We start from the raw sequence: 16,046 nt of genomic DNA, 5'->3' as shown, positions 1-16,046 counted from the left end.
GAATTTCCAAGTGGAACTCTTTCAAATTTCTTTTTAAATAATTCCTTGTTGGGATACAAAATTTACTGTGAAATACTTGAAGAAACATCCAGAGAATTTTCTGAAGGAACGAACGAATGGAGCTTCTTATTATTTCTGTAACACTCCTGAAGAAATTTAACGAGGAATTCCTGAAAACTTGATTATGCATATGTACAACATGTGATAGATTTAGTTCGGAGGTATTGGAGGGTAACCGCCCCTTCGGTGGGGTTTGATCCCACGACCCCAGTTCGCATGACAGGTGCTTTTCCTACTAAGCTACGAAGGACCTCCGTCGTCCACCGCAGCTTAGCGGGTACTGATGAAACCAAATTCCCAGCACCAGGTACCAGCCGATCTCTCGCAATACATTTTCAGAACTAACTCTCTCATATGTATTTTTGTACACATGCCAACCAAGTAGGATGAGTAATTAGTATTGTCCGGCTCCTACACACTTGCTTCTTGTTGTCTTCTTGCTACTTTCCGATGGAATTCCCGACGAAACTTCTCGAGAAATTCTTGGAGGTAGTTGGAGAAGTTTCTTGAGGTATTGCTGCAGAAAATTCCGAAAGGAATCCTGGAGGAAATAGAAGTATATTTTCATTCTTGAAGTGTAATTCGGCAACCTTGAATTATCTTCCAGAGGAGGAACTCCGGAAGGATCCCTGGAGGAGCTTCCGCAGAAATCCCGGGGGAAACTTTTGGATGAATTTCTGGAAGAACTATTGGTGGAATTCGTGAAGGAACTACCGAAGGAGTTCTGGAGGATATTCCAAATGAATTCCTGTAGATTTTTCGAAAAAATCACTGGAACTTCCGGACAATTTCCTGGATGAATTTCGGAAAGAAAACCAGAACGTATGTTTGAAGAAATTCTTAGAGGAATTTTCAGAGAAAATACTGGACGAATGTCCAAAGATATTTCTAGAAGAATCACCAAAGGAATTCAAGGAAGAATTTAACAAACATTTTAACAATTTAACAGGTTTCCCCTGATTTTGCTACTTAGTCTTTAATTAAAATTCCACCATTTTTTTTGTAGAATTTATTTTAGGAAGATTTACACGTAGAAATTGTTCATGGAAATAATGAGAAATATCCATTCAACACCAGAACAATTTCAATTTCTTGTCGACATTCGTAAATATTTTCTATTAAAATAATTGAGACAATTTTCTTGTGGAAATTAAAAGGGATTTATTGTGGGAGTTCAGAAGAAATTCAGAAGTTTCAATTCAAATTTTGGAGGATTTCCTTTTTATCTTTTTACGGAAATTATTAGATATAAATTTTGTACTGAATTTCCAATTTCAATTCTCTTGAGCTTAGACAAGAAATTCCTCATAATTTTCATCGGAAATTCCCCTTATTTTACACGAAGAATTCTTCGAAATTTTCACAGAAAAATTCTTTTAAAAATTCACGGAAAATTCAAAGAGTTTCCCGACGGATATTTAGAGGAAAGTCAAATGGAAATGCCGAAAAGATCAAATGAATTCAGAAGGAATGAAGATAAAATTCAGGTTCTAGCTCAACAATTGAATAGATCCAATCAAGTCACAGAAGAATTCAATCAATTTTGCCGTTAATTTGATCGGTCATTCATTCGGATGTATTGATCGAAATACCTTTTTACATACATGTCAAAAACGCCGCCGCCGCCAAGAAAAATTGGAACAAATTCTGCCATCGGGAATTTTTAACCAGCACACAACTCAAAGTTAACTGTGTATGAGGTCTGAAATGCGTTGCAGTTATCAGCCCGCTAGTGTGAAGGTATTTTTATGTTTCAGATTCTAGGCACGGGAAAAAGACTTTTATAACTTTTGTAATTTTTTTTGTATAATTTACTAATAGAAGTCGCAGATGTTATAAGTAAAAAATAAAATTGTATTTTCCACTCGCTGGCTTATTGATTGTCTTCAAGTATCTTCAAATAAGTAGACTTAAGTCTTTAAATATTTTGAAAAGTCTTCAAAATGTCTTCACGAAATTAATGTCTTCACAGAGATTCAAATGTCTTCAAATTGAAGACATGTCTTCAAATCTGGCATCTCTGGGTCGCACAGACTGAATACTTAACACTTAGCATTAGACCAGGGTTGCCACTACTTTTTGGGAAAAGTCTGGCATGTTTCAAATTAAAAATCTGGCAAAATCTGGCCAAAACATTTGGTCATATCATTATTTAAATTCAGTTTTTCTAAATACGAATGTGATTTGAATATCTCAACCAATATTTAAAATTTCATTTTTGGAACTTTTTTATGCTTTTGTTTTATATTTTTTGACTTTTATTGTTTTAAAGGGAGGTGTTCTTCTTTCTACATATTTCTCAAAACAATTTAATTAGCATTAGCATTAGCATTTTGCAGTTCGCACAAATTCGTAGGTGGTACAAGCCAAGACTATTGTATGAGAGTAGCATTACTTTCATCCGTTACCACAGATATTGATTTGGGACTAATCACTAACTCTTAGATGGAAGCAATGTACTCTCCAATAGTCGAGATCTGTCCTGGCCACGTCCTTGCGAATGCTGAGGAAGGGGAAGGATGGTTTGTTGGACACCTACTTAAGAAAGATGCAGAGAACTCTACGACCTCTCATAGGTGCCACGGGAGGTTTTGGGATTGTGTGGAAGGTTATTACAGTAGGAATCGTTTTGGTATAACATGAAACACAGAAAGAACTAAGATAGAAATACAAAGTAGGAAAGGGACGAGCCTGGAGTTGAACCCACGACCTCCTGCTTATAAGGCAGAAGCGGTAGCCACTAGACCACCGAGCTCGTCTACATATTTCTCAAAACAATTTAATGTCCGAAAAAGGAGGTTCTAAAAATTAAGATCTTAACATAGGAAGCTCTGACTGGAACTTGGAAAACAAATTAAGAATATCTACAGAAACTTGAAGCATTAATGGTTTCATACAACAAAACTCATATTTCATTGAGTCTAAACAAAAACGAACTCAGACCTCCAAAACAAAAATATGTTTTAGTTTAATCAATATTTTTCGTGTCGGTCACTATTTTCGGTTATCATGTTGGTGGCTGCATTCCATACCGGTGAAGTTTGAAAATCTATATATATAAAAATGAAATGGTCTGTGTTCGTATCCGCATAACTCGAAAACGGCTGGATGGATTTTCTTCATTCTTTCGGCAAATATGTTCGTTATCGTTTCCGACGGGTTTATATGATATTTCCTAATAAGAAAATCACGAGTTAGGTTGAGTAAATCGTGAAAAACCAGAATTAAGTTTCGTATGGAAATTTCATATGGGCAGTTCACAACGCGCATTTACGCCTACTATGCAGGACAACGTCTGCCGGGTCGACTAGTACTTAATAAAATAGCAGCGCTCTTACCGCCCTACCAAATTTGGTCACCTGTCAGTTGCGCTACTGTTATGGCAGAGCGATTAGTAGCGACCGATAAAGTGTCAAGTAATGATTACTGCACTGCCAAACGGCTTATACTGACCACCGGTAATCTTGCTCTAAGTAATTTCTAAGTAAATAATGGTACCTCAATCTGAAGAGGCCTTTGAATATGACAATAATATAAAGAAATATCTAAATATAAAACGACTATAATTCTGGAATGATAACCTATACGATACGTAATTTTGTAATGATAAGTAATACGGTATTCACTTGGATTAGTTTGAAAAAATATCTCCGAAAATCACGCAAATTTCGTTAATCCTGCTCATTTAGAATCGAATGAGATTAAATTTTGTGGACAAGATTCTTGAAGAGTGAAGCTGACTTTGAAAAAAAATTAAAAAATAGGTACGCAGGTAATAATTTTCAAAAATTCTGCCTGAAATTAGAAAAGTCTGGCATTATGGATGGTTTCTCTTTTCGTCTTTTTGGTGCAAAAAAGTCTGGCAGTGCCAGATTTATCTGGCATAATGGCACCCCTGCATTAGACGACGGACAGAATATTCACACAGCACCCAGTGAACCAGCGGAGCGTTTTCCGCTTCACGAAATGTTTTCTCCTTTCTAGGGCGAGAATCAAACTCACACTCCATGGCTTGCAAATATGCTGACACCACTAACCACCAGATGCAAATTCCAGAAATTTCCCGGGTAAATTATAAAAAATTTCCTTAGGGAATCTCAAAGAATTACCTGCGGAAATTGCCAAGAATTTCCTGTTGAAAACCACAGAATTTCACGTTGAAATCAAATGTTTTGACGGGGAAAAGCGGTTTGTTGTTTGGCCGAATATGTCATTCATCTGAAACTCGACTGGCATTTGGCCGAAATAGACATATTGTTACGATAGAATTTGGTTGACCAATGAATTACCCAACTGAACGAAATTCGACATTTGAAATTATGTTCAACACTGGATGCCTGTCAGCACCACCCATAACGCAACCTAATATGAAGCAGTAGGAGAAAATGGAACGCGTAAACTGGCACCCTACACTCGCACAGCACAGTTCCGGTACGAAGCAGTACCGACAGCAAGCAGACGATTCAGCTATACAGTCGACACGGTACTGGGCTTGTACTCGCTCACGTCAAAAGTCAAAAGTGCTCCGTCCCAAAAGTGCAAATGAAGATTTTCTGACAAGTGCAAAACCAAAATTGCATAATGTTATACCGTATAACCAGTGATTCCCCAAAATAGTAGCATCAGCAGTACGAAATTCGACAGATCGCTCTAAATACTACTCGTGAAGTGCATCTAACGAACGGTCAGTGGAAGAAATCACACTGTCGCGCTAAACAGATTTGGATAATCGGAATCATTAAGCCACTACGGGACAAACAACATCGGGCACTTTTGGCAAAGGCATGCAAACCAGGCCGTGCGCTGGATTGAGGTAGCACCTCGACAAATTCCAATTGGAATAAATTATCAGCAGGACTATAGAGTAGAAGATCTAGCTCCTGCGTCATTAATCCATCGCTTCACTTCGCTGCAAGTGAGAGACAAAAGGAAAGGCCTTCTAACAAGAAGGCCTTTTCTGTTATAGTGACTCACGCTGCGTTGTACTGTGTAGTGAAGAAAGTGCTCTACCTGTCGGCTGATATCTGCTGTATCGTGTGGTACCGTGAAGTATTTTGCGCCACTTGAAATCGCGCGTTCTGATCAACCGGTCCGGGGGACCTGGTAAAGAGACCGAAGTGGACGCTGCGTGGGACCAAAGCGGAGGGAGTTCATCGGCGTACTCGATCTTGATTTGCACACCGCAGGCGGTGGGGCGGCTGCGTCCGGAATAATCCGCACGAGCCGCACAGGATTAGTCGTACAAATACACGGGGCCCCGCAGCGTACCGGCGACGGCCGGTGAAGAAAAGCTTTAGAGAGTGTTAGTAGTAGGCAAGGCGCACACCGTGAGTAAAATGTATACGTTAAATATATGTAATGTTGTAAGTCGTGTGTAATGTTTGCTATTGGCTGAATCGTGATCCCATTAACTTCAGTGCTATCCCAAGAGTCTCATGCCGTATGAATGTATGATCACATGAGGATCCCCTTCACCCAATGAATACTTTGAGCACTTGTCTCTTAAGCAGAGCTACAAGGGAACGAGAATTGATTCGATTCTACCGGGTTAGGGTGGCTTTTTAAGATAGAGTTATAATATGGCCGATAATGTCGTTCGAACGAACAGGTCATTTGGCTGAAAAGTCGTCTAATCGAGTAGGTTATTTAGCCAAAAAGACCTGATGGTCGTTTGGCATAAAAAGGTCTTTTGGCCGAAATGAATATACGCCAATACAGCTCATTTGTTCAAAAATGGCGTTTGGCTGAACGGGTGGACGTTTTTCGCCATATAATCCGATCAGCCGAATAACAGTTTCCAAATTGCCCATCCTGTTTAACTACCGTTTCGGTCAAATGGAATTTTCGGCTAAAAGGCCTATTCGACCAAACGACCTGTTAGAGTATAAGGCTTATTCAACCAAATGTCTAGTTTGGTCGTATCGTCAAACCGTTTTCCACATAATAACCGTATCGAACAAATGGAATTTGGCTAGAGAGCTTTCGGCTTCACGTATTATTCGGCGAAGTGGTATTTGATCAAATGATTTTCAACCAAAAAACCCTTCGTCTTTTAAAAATTTTCTCGTAGAATTTCCGAAGAATTACTAATGTACAACATACAAAATTTCACGTAGAAATCCAAAGAAGTTCCGAAAAAAAATCCATTTGAAATTCCTTTGGAAACAGTTTTTGTGAAACTTAAAAAAATCACAAGGAAATTCTGTTTCGTGGAAACTCCGGAAAATTCTCGACAAGGAAAAAATCGAAGAATGCATGCCCGGTGTCATAGGCAAACTTCTAAACAATTTCTCGTGAAAATTTCAAAGAAATTCCGGTGAAAACTTTAGAAATGCTCTAGAAAAGCTCTTGTTAAAAATTCGAAAAACTTGGAAGAGTCTCCTGGGACAGTTCTTAAGATTTTTCCGGCGAAATGAAAAGATTCTCTCGTTAATGTCTTAAAAATATCCTGGAAAAAAAATAACGTTACGAACGTAATAAATAAATCGCCAAGCTTTCGCCGACCAAAATTATGACAAACGCCGCCGCCGACGATCGGCGCTGACCTCTAATGGTAGTCAGAACCCATGAACGGGATATTTTATAAAATCTAATAGTATAACTAGAATAAAGATTATTTGAGCAAAAGTTAAATTTTCAGCGACAACAAAAAATGGCTCGATTATCCGGAGGGTTCGATTATCCGGAGCGATTTTTTTTTCAACACTCCGGATAATCGAGTCCAGCCTGTATTGGAAATATTGCATTATTGCATATTTTGGAAATTTTATATTTGTTTATTGTTCATACCCTGATTTCTGTATTGGCAATTTTCTAATGTTTTATGGAAATTGTCTAATTCTTCATGGAAATATTATTCTGCTGGCATTAATAATCCCCTGGGAAGTTACTTTATATCAAAGTGGCATGTTTAAATAAGGTTGGCACCGTTAGCGCACACAAAAAATAAAAATAAAACATCATTTTTCAACGCTGAGCTTTTCGCTCCAGTAGATTCAACATGGCGTTTAACATTTTTGTTAAATATTATCATATTTAAATCGTAATACCAGAGCTGCAATACCACTTGAAATGCATCACTGAATTCAAGAAAGCGTATTTCATCAGAATTAATTTTTTTGACAGATATTCGATTTTTAAATGCTGGTCCCGCAATAAGCATGGAATAAAAGGTAAAATGCCAAAGTTTCCAATCGGACATGGCATGATGACTATTTCACGTGTTACATTCTGGAAAGAATCCAATAAAATTTGATTCATTCCATCCCTTTTTTTCTGCTAGGGAGTCATAAAAATCAGCTTATTTCCAACATAAAATCTACATAAATTTTCACCTACCGTCTCTGATTTATGGCAAACATGTTTCCTTCAATTTCGTTCAATCACGATACAAGTCCTCGCACCTTCGGCTTTGCGAACGGCTCTACATTCTTCCATAATCGAAAGATTAGGAGAAAACTGTTCCGCTTTGAATGGCTTCAAAAGCGCACTAAATTCTTCCGATAATAAAAATCCACCCATATGTGGGCCAGAGCATCGCAATGCGCCGCGACGGTGAAAGAAAATTCCTTCCTCACACAATTTGAATAAAGTTTTCCATTCAACCAGCACCACAGAAAAGCATCTGCTGCTGGTGGGCTTTATTTGATTGACGTTGGAAAAAGCTTCATTGACGTACAGATCGTTTTCTATTTTTCTTTCTTCTCCTCTCGTCCACAGGTAAAAATGGTTTCGCAAGGAGCGCAGACTAACGGGGGACTGAACGGGAGAAAACTGACGAAAAGCCTTTCGGAGGCAGCCGATCGCGTACAGGAGAACGGTATCGATATCGGGGGCGAACCGGAAGAACTGAAAACGTAAGTGCTGCTATTTGATGGATGTTTATTTTTACTCTCGAGCCTTCTGTGTTGAATCGATATAGCTCTATCAGCTGAATTGATCTGACAGGTTGGAGTGAAGAATAATGGCATTTATATGAGATGAGGTAGATTTATCATGACAATTGTTTCCTTCAATCAGTGTTTGAAGATCTTCTGGATTACAAGGCATCAAACAGATTCAGATAAGCTTCAAGTAACGCAATCTGCTATTTGGATTTATTATAGATGTTCTCATCCAATGTATTGTAAGTTCTTCCATTATAGCCCCTAACAGTAAATTCTATTAAAAATTGAGTTTCAAAGTAGTTTCGAAATACAACTCACATCCCGTTTTCTATTAGATTTGTAAAAATGAACAGTTTTATGTTGGATTTATTGTTTTAACGTTATCCATGGATTCTGACTTTCTTACTTTTCAGTAATCTTATGTGCTCAAGCATGCTCAAAAGGTGTAAAATAAACAAGATTTAGAATAAATGCTTTGAATACTGATTTCCTTATACGAAATTTCAAAGATACCACCTAAGTAACGAACTGGCGGCAGGGAGCCAAGGATATGAATGAGAAGTATCGCTTTACCGATTACAAATCGATTCATAACAGAAGCAACATAACATCCATACAAAAGTCTGATTTATGAAATTTGCTTCTTTTTTGCATTTGCCTCATAACACTTCCACTCTGCAGTCCTACTGAGCACGAGCAGCTTCATCGCACACAGTCCGAAGAGCCACCCAAATCACCTTTCACCATCACTCCACCGCCATCAAAATCACCGCTCATACAACATTTTGAATTGCCTTCGCGTGCATCGTCCCAGATGAGCCATTCGGAAACATCTCGAAGTGACACCATCATGACTCATTCGAGGAATCATTCCCAGGACAGTGCCACTTCATACCGCTCTACCGATGGATCCCGGGCTTCGTACGAAACTAGTTCCTACCCGTATGAGATGTACGACAGCATCATTATTCCTAGACGGGGAAGTCATACATTGTCCAATGAGCCGTTACAAGTTTTACGGAGAGACATTGAGCAAGTTCATCACCACGGTCATGAGAACGGTTACGTGTTCGAAACACACAGCCTTCCAAGGAGAACTTGCATCCACCACAAGCCGGAAGAATTTCATACTCACACATTGCCACGACGTGACTATCACCCACATCATCATCACGAAATCATCTTCAAGGATCAGCTCAAAATGCCTCCCCAAGAGATGCTCATCTCGAACGGTAGTGTTAATCAAGATATTCGTTCTTTCGACAGCAATAGTCTCAATAGGCGAATGTCTACCCACCACATAGCCATGCAGCAAGATAAACAAAACCAACAACGGCGAGCTTCCTACGCTTACGTTACTCCGGAAACGCACACCCTAACCCGGCGAAACTCAATCACCCATCAGCAAGTGCAAAAAGTGCAACCAATGATCCAAATACAGCAACAACCTCAAATACCGATGCAACCTCCTCCGAAACAACAGCAGCAGCCACCTCAGCAACAACAGTTCCAACCACTAGTCAAGCCTCAGCCGCCCATATTCTCGCAACCATCCCAGCCACCGCCATCCTGCCCAATCACTCCTCCCAACATCCAGCCCATGGATATGCACGACGACACAAAGTCCTCTTCCGATGAAAGTTGTTCCACCTGCGAATCAGACAGCGAAAAGGACGACAAGGAAGAGCAGGAAATTTTCATCGATTTCAAACCTCGTGTCTCGCCCACTCCATCGCCCAGCAACCTAAAGAAAAAGAAACTGCAAAAAACGCTCTCCGAGGGGGAAATCCTACTCGACCGAAAAAAGACAAAACCAACCGACCAAACCCCGACCAGTGCCATCTCCGCCAGCGAAGAGGATCTTAAATCTCCAGTCGTCGACCCGCACAAGGATACCAATCTACAGTTCAGTGAAACGCCCATCAAAGATGAAGGCATTTTCATTGGGGCGCCGCCGGTGCCGCCGGGAGAATCGGACCAACGGAAGGAATCGTTTCGCAAGCGGTCCGTCAGTCTGGATGATCCAACCAGCATGGAGGAAGAGAAGGGTTTGCTCGAAGAGCTGGAAGCCGACGGCAAAGATGACAGGATGGCAACGGCACCACCTTCGCCATCGCGCGAGGAACGACTTTCGATCAAATCCTACTCGCCGTTCCACTCGTCGGAATCACTCGCCACCAGGGACAATTCGGACGGGATTTGGAACGAATCGCAGGCCACCATCATGACTCCGAGGTGAGGGATTTATTTTTTTGTTTTACTTGTTGTTACAAGAAAGCTGACGGATGAGAAGGATAATGCGTTTTCAATGCGCTTTTTTTACAGTTTGACCGAAAACGGAATGCTGACGCCTACATCGAAGCGGAAAAATCTGCTCCTACAGCACCAACAACGCAGCTCGATGGATACGGATGCACTCGATATGGAAGACATTGCCGACCAGGTAAGTTGCTTTTCATTGTTCGAGGTATAATGAGAATTCAATGGATGTTTTGTATCCCGTGCCGAAAACGTTTTGAACATAATCCGATTCAAGATCTTCATATATGTAAGGTCAAATGACTTCGTTAGTACAACCAAATTAACCAGCGTGTGGGTGAAAAGCTCATTTTTAGTGCAAGTATAGCACCTTAAGGGCCTTAAGTAATTCCATACAAAAATACAAGATAGCTGACTTGGTGAAATTGACAGATTAGGTCACCTAACGAGTGGTCACTAAATAGCGGGAATGGAAAGAATGGCTCAGGAAGAAAACTACAAAGAAGTACAGTTCAATCTTATATACATTATATAAAGAGTTGGCCTTAGTCTTTAAACTTAGATTGATGAATAATAGCATATTGACCGTGGTCCGCCATGCGGCGTAATTTAATCTCACAGATATCACATGACCGCTGGACGGCCACAATTTCTGGATGATGATTCTGATCCTTTTGATGCTTTGATTCGTATCTTTGGCCTTCCAATCACTTTTGTATACAATGGAGCTCAGCAGACCAAACATTCTTTAACAGTTTTCGAAACATTTTCACGTTTAAAATTGTCCACCGTGTACTTTTCCCACGATCTTTGTTCGCTTAAAAGAATAGTCGACTTTCTAGAAATAAACTAGAGTGTGAGTTAGGAGATGACGAGTTCTGCTTCAATCAACACAATTCAAAGTATCAAGTCGCCCAATTAGTAACCCGGCGTAAACCACTTTTATCTACCACTAGCTTCTCATACGCAACCGTGAATCGGATTTTAACTAATTTTGTCCGCAGTTTGAATTATTGCTAAATGGATAAATTTCATCAATAATGAGCATTTGTGATTTAAGGGAAAGTTATCAGGTACCGTAGTCCGGGAGAACTCTTATCGCCGGGGAGCATTGATCAGTTTGACCATTTTCAAAAAAATGTGTACCTACCTGGATACCAGGTTGGCTACAGCGTCGATACACCTATGCCTGGCGTATTGTAGAGCTCCATAATCGTCGGTCTTGGGCGATGTTCCTCCAGTTTCCCCGAACGTTCTTGGTCCCCAAGCCCGATTCCACCGCGTGCAGCCAGCGTGTTCGTGGCCTTCCACGAAGTCGCCGTCCTCTATCTGGTTCTGTGTTAAATATTGTTTTCGCTATTCTTTCTTTCGACATACGCACTCTAAGTGACCAGCCCACTGTAGTCTGCCGTATTTTATCTCCGGTCGGCCTCTTTTAACGTCCATGCTTCATGAACCTAAAGGGCCACTGGTAGAATCCGAGTTCTGCATAGTGCTAATTTCGTTTCCGCCTGCATGCTGTGGGACCTAAACTGGATACGTAATCCGTAAAAGGTCCTATTCGCCGCAGCAATACGTCTTTTCACTTCACGGGAAACGTCATTGTCACATGTCACAAGCGTTCCAAGGTAAACAAATTCTTCAACAACTTCAAACACATCCCCGTCAAGCACTGACTCAGCACCAACACCACTAGGTCTTCCTCTATCTCTACCTTCCACCATGTACTTTGTCATGGTTGAGTTAATGGTTAAGCCTATCCTAGCCGTCTCCCTCTTCAGTGGGACAAAAGCCTCCACTACTGCTCTGCGATCGATTCCAATAAGGTCGATGTCGTCCGCTAAGCCCAGGAGCATATTCGAAAGTGCATTACTCTGATTCAGTCCGTCCAAGGTCACAAACGAGGTTGACACTTCGTCTGCAATCCAAATACTTGATTTCGAGCCATCCGGCGTTGCACGTATCAGTCTAATTAGTTTCGCCGGGAAACCATGTTCGGACATTATCTGCCACAGCTGATTTCTTTTTACTGGTACGCTGCATTGAACTCAATGAACAGATGGTGAGTCTGCAAGTTATACTCCCGAAATTTATCAAGGATCATCCGCAGGCTAAACATCTGATCCGTTGATTGGCCCTCGCGAAAACCTTCCTGGTATTCGTCGACGAAGGACTCCTCAAGCGGTCTCACTCTGTTAAACAGGATACGCAACAGGATTTTGTACGCCGAGTTAAGAAGGGTGATCTCTCTGTAATTGGCACACTCTAGTCTGTGCCCTTTCTTATAGATTGGGCATATGAGGCCATCCAACCAGCCGGCAGGCAGTTCTTCATCCTCCCATATTTTCTGGATAATGTGGTGGATTGATTGATTGGAGCTGCTCACTTCCGTGTTTAAGAAGCTCGACCGGGATCTCGTCCTTCCCAGCAGCTTTATTGTTTTTCAGCTCGTTTAGAGCCTTCTTTACCTCATCCAGCGTTGGTGGTTCCACAGCTTGACCGTCGCCGACTATGTCCATCCTGCTCCTTAATACACCTTCATTTTCACCGTTCAAGAAGACTTCGAAGTGCTCCTTCCACCTGGCTACCACCATAGTCTTGTCTGTCAGCAAATTCACCTCTCGGTCATTGCACATGGCGGGCACTGGCGCAGTCTTATGCCGTGTGCCATTGACAATTGCGTAAAACCTTCGCTTATCGTTTCTATCCCCAGCACTTCAGCTATTACACTCTCTTCGTGTTGTCTTTTTTTCTGCAGTGGATTCGTTTCATGGAAATTTTCCCACAATTTGTTGACGTCGCCAGATCCGGTGGCATCTCCAATCTGCTCGTCCAGCTTCTGGTGGTACTGTTTAACAACTACTTCAAATGACAAGCGTTGGATATTGAAACGCATTATTATGTTGTTTTGTGAACTCGTGACGCTGGAATATCGCGCCCAAATATTTGTAACTACAAGGTAGTGATCCGAGTCAATGTTCGGATCTCTGAAGAATCTTACATCTATAATATCCGAGAAATGTCGTCCGTCGACCAACACGTGGTCTATCTGTGAGCAAATGTCTCCACTCGGATGTTGTCAGGTGTGTTTGCGGATATTCTTACGTGCAAAGTAGGTACTGCTGATGGCCAGCACTCTTTTTTTTTTTTTTTTTTTTTTTTCTTGAGCAAGGGTAAACGGAAATCTGCAACCAGACACCTGAGGAGGTACTCAGGTAGTGTGGGGATGGGTATGTCATGTAACTCTTACCCGACCCACTAAAACCAAAACCCTTTCGCCAGTCCGTACCCCGGCCCGCAATTAAGCAATACATCAGGGGGGGACTATTGAGAACGCTCACGCCTATGCTAACGCACTTGACGTCAATACACACAACATCGACTTCAAGGGTGGCTACCTCACCACCCGTCGATCGCAAGCTATGATAGTAACCTAGCGGTCCGTATCATAATCTCACGTTGGAGACGAGCACCCCGACAACAACCACCGCGCGTGAACCGCAATGACCTCTATATCTACATACTGAGGTCCCCGCAGCCCACCCGCGACATGTTGGTTGTCGGGGTGAGCAAGGTGTTCACTGCATCACAGGTGCCCTTACTGCACTCGTTGGTTTTGTTCAAGACGCCACCACCGCTGCAGTTTCGACATGATCTGTTGAGATGCTGTGTTCACCGCATTCCATATAGCTTCTTCCCGGCACATCCTCTCGACGAGGTTGTCCGGGGTTTTATCCATACCACTAATAAGCAGCATGGTATTGCGTTCTACCTCGAATCGCGGGCATGCGAACATCACATGCTCTGCCGATTCTACCTCACCTACACATTCAGGACACTCCGCAGAATCTGCGAAGCCAAACCTGTGTAGGAATTTCTTAAAGCAGCCATGTTCAGACAACACCTGTGTTAGGTGGAAGTTGACTTGACCATGCTTCCTATCAACCCAGTTGGACACATCTGGAATCAGTCTGTGGGTCCAACGACCTTTGACTGCGGTGTCCCATGCTCTTTGCCATTTGAGCAACGAAGCTGCTCTCTTGACACGTCGCACTTGCACCGAGTCCCTTTCGTTGTAGCACTCCACATCCTCCTCTAGGAGTGTGTCTATCGGCATCATTCCAGCTATAACGCACACCGCCTCATATGATATGGTGCGATATGCGCTCGCGACACGTAAGCACATCAGCCGGTGTACTCTGATCAATTTCTTTACATTGTACTTCGGCTTTTAGTGCTACGGCCCATGCCGGCACGCCATAACGGATGATAGACAATGCTACGCCAGCTATCAGCCTACGCACTTGACTATGCACCGCCGATCTGTTGGACATCATTCGTGATAAAGATTTTATCGCCAATGAAGCCCGCTGACATGCATAATCGACGTGGCTCGTAAAATTGAGCTTATCATCGATCATCACGCCCAGATGCTTGAGAGACCTCACGGAGTTAACTGTGCAGGTCCCTACTCTTATCCTAGCCTGTTGCAACCCATGACGGTTATGCACTACCACGACTTCCGTCTTGTGGTGTGCAAGGGATAACTGTCTCGAGTTGAGCCATTCCTCCACTCTGCCAATCGCGTATGAAGCCTTCAGTTCGACTTCGTCGAGAGTGTCACCTGCTACTTCTAGCATTACGTCATCCGCGAAGCCTTCTATCTTTACTCCGGCCGGGAGACTTAAGCGCAATACTCCGTCGTACATAATATTCCACAGAACCGGTCCGAGGATCGATCCCTGTGGAACACCCGCGGACACTACGATCGACTTTTGACCAACATCAGTGTCGTATAACAACACCCTATTCTGAAAATAGCTTTTCAGTATCCTGCACAGGTAATCCGGAACTCTCAATCGGTGCAGGGAGTCAGCAATTGCTGCCCAGCTAGCATTGTTAAACGCGTTTTTTACATCAAGTGTAATCAACGCGCAGTACCTAATACCTCTCCTGTTTAAACCTCTCGCTATCATGGCCGTATCCGTTACCGCTCGAATTGCTTCGATGGTAGAACGGCCCTTACGGAAGCCATACTGGTTGCTAGATAAGCCACCAGCACACTCTGTATAGGCCGACAATCTATTCAGAATGACCCTCTCTAGCAGCTTTCCAGCTGTGTCGAGTAGGCAAATTGGTCTATATGCCGAAGGCTTCGGTAATAGCACCAATTTCTGCCGTTTCCATCGATCTGGGAAGTTTCCTTCGTCCATGCATCTCTGGAGGCAGCTCCTGAACATATCTGGATTGGCAAGAATGGCGTGTTTAAGGGCCAGGTTTGGAATACCATCCGGGCCTGGCGCCTTATTGAGCTTAAGTTTTCTTGCTGCTACGATAAGCTCTTCGTTAGTCACTAACGGTACCACGTCGACTGACTCGTAGGGAGTAGCGGGCCAGTTCGATGATTCATGCCTCGGAAACAACCCGTCTACTATTTTGGCCAACATCCCCGGAGATTTCTCAGGTGGCGTGCTATTGGTCCTAGCCATCACCATCCTGTATGCATCTCCCCATGGATTGTCGTTTGCCATCCTGCACAGCCGCTCGAAGCAGGCTCTCTTACTACATTTGATCTCGTAGTTCAGAGCTCTGCTCGCTGTCTGGAACACCCTGCGTCTCTCGACCTTATCAGCGTCTGTTCTGGCACGTCGCAGCCTTCTCTTTGCTCGAAGACAGGTTCTACGAAGGTCTGCAATTGTGTCAGTCCACCAGTACACAGGTTGCCGGTTTCCGGGAGGTTTGGTCCTCCTAGGCATCGTCACATCGCATGCACGGGTTAGTACATCGATTAACTCGTCGCCACTTAATCCCGTTGTTCGCGTCTCCCATCGTAGTGATTCC

General features: G+C 42.6%; 1 protein-coding gene across 4 annotated transcripts in view; it reads left to right on the top strand.

Moving 5' to 3' along the window:
- The window catches only part of LOC134213383 (uncharacterized), a 558,528-nt gene that overhangs the window by 499,480 nt on the left and 43,002 nt on the right, over positions 1 to 16,046 (top strand). For all 4 annotated transcript variants that reach the window (XM_062692395.1, XM_062692396.1, XM_062692397.1 and 1 more), the window contains 3 exons: positions 7,780 to 7,916; positions 8,628 to 10,181; positions 10,272 to 10,389. In XM_062692395.1, the coding sequence (XP_062548379.1) occupies positions 7,780 to 7,916; positions 8,628 to 10,181; positions 10,272 to 10,389 (1,809 nt within the window). The remainder of the gene's footprint in view (positions 1 to 7,779; positions 7,917 to 8,627; positions 10,182 to 10,271; positions 10,390 to 16,046) is intronic.

This window comes from Armigeres subalbatus, chromosome 2 (assembly GCF_024139115.2).
Source record: "Armigeres subalbatus isolate Guangzhou_Male chromosome 2, GZ_Asu_2, whole genome shotgun sequence".
Classification (NCBI taxonomy): domain Eukaryota; kingdom Metazoa; phylum Arthropoda; class Insecta; order Diptera; family Culicidae; genus Armigeres; species Armigeres subalbatus.
This window is presented reverse-complemented; position numbering and strand designations above follow the sequence as displayed.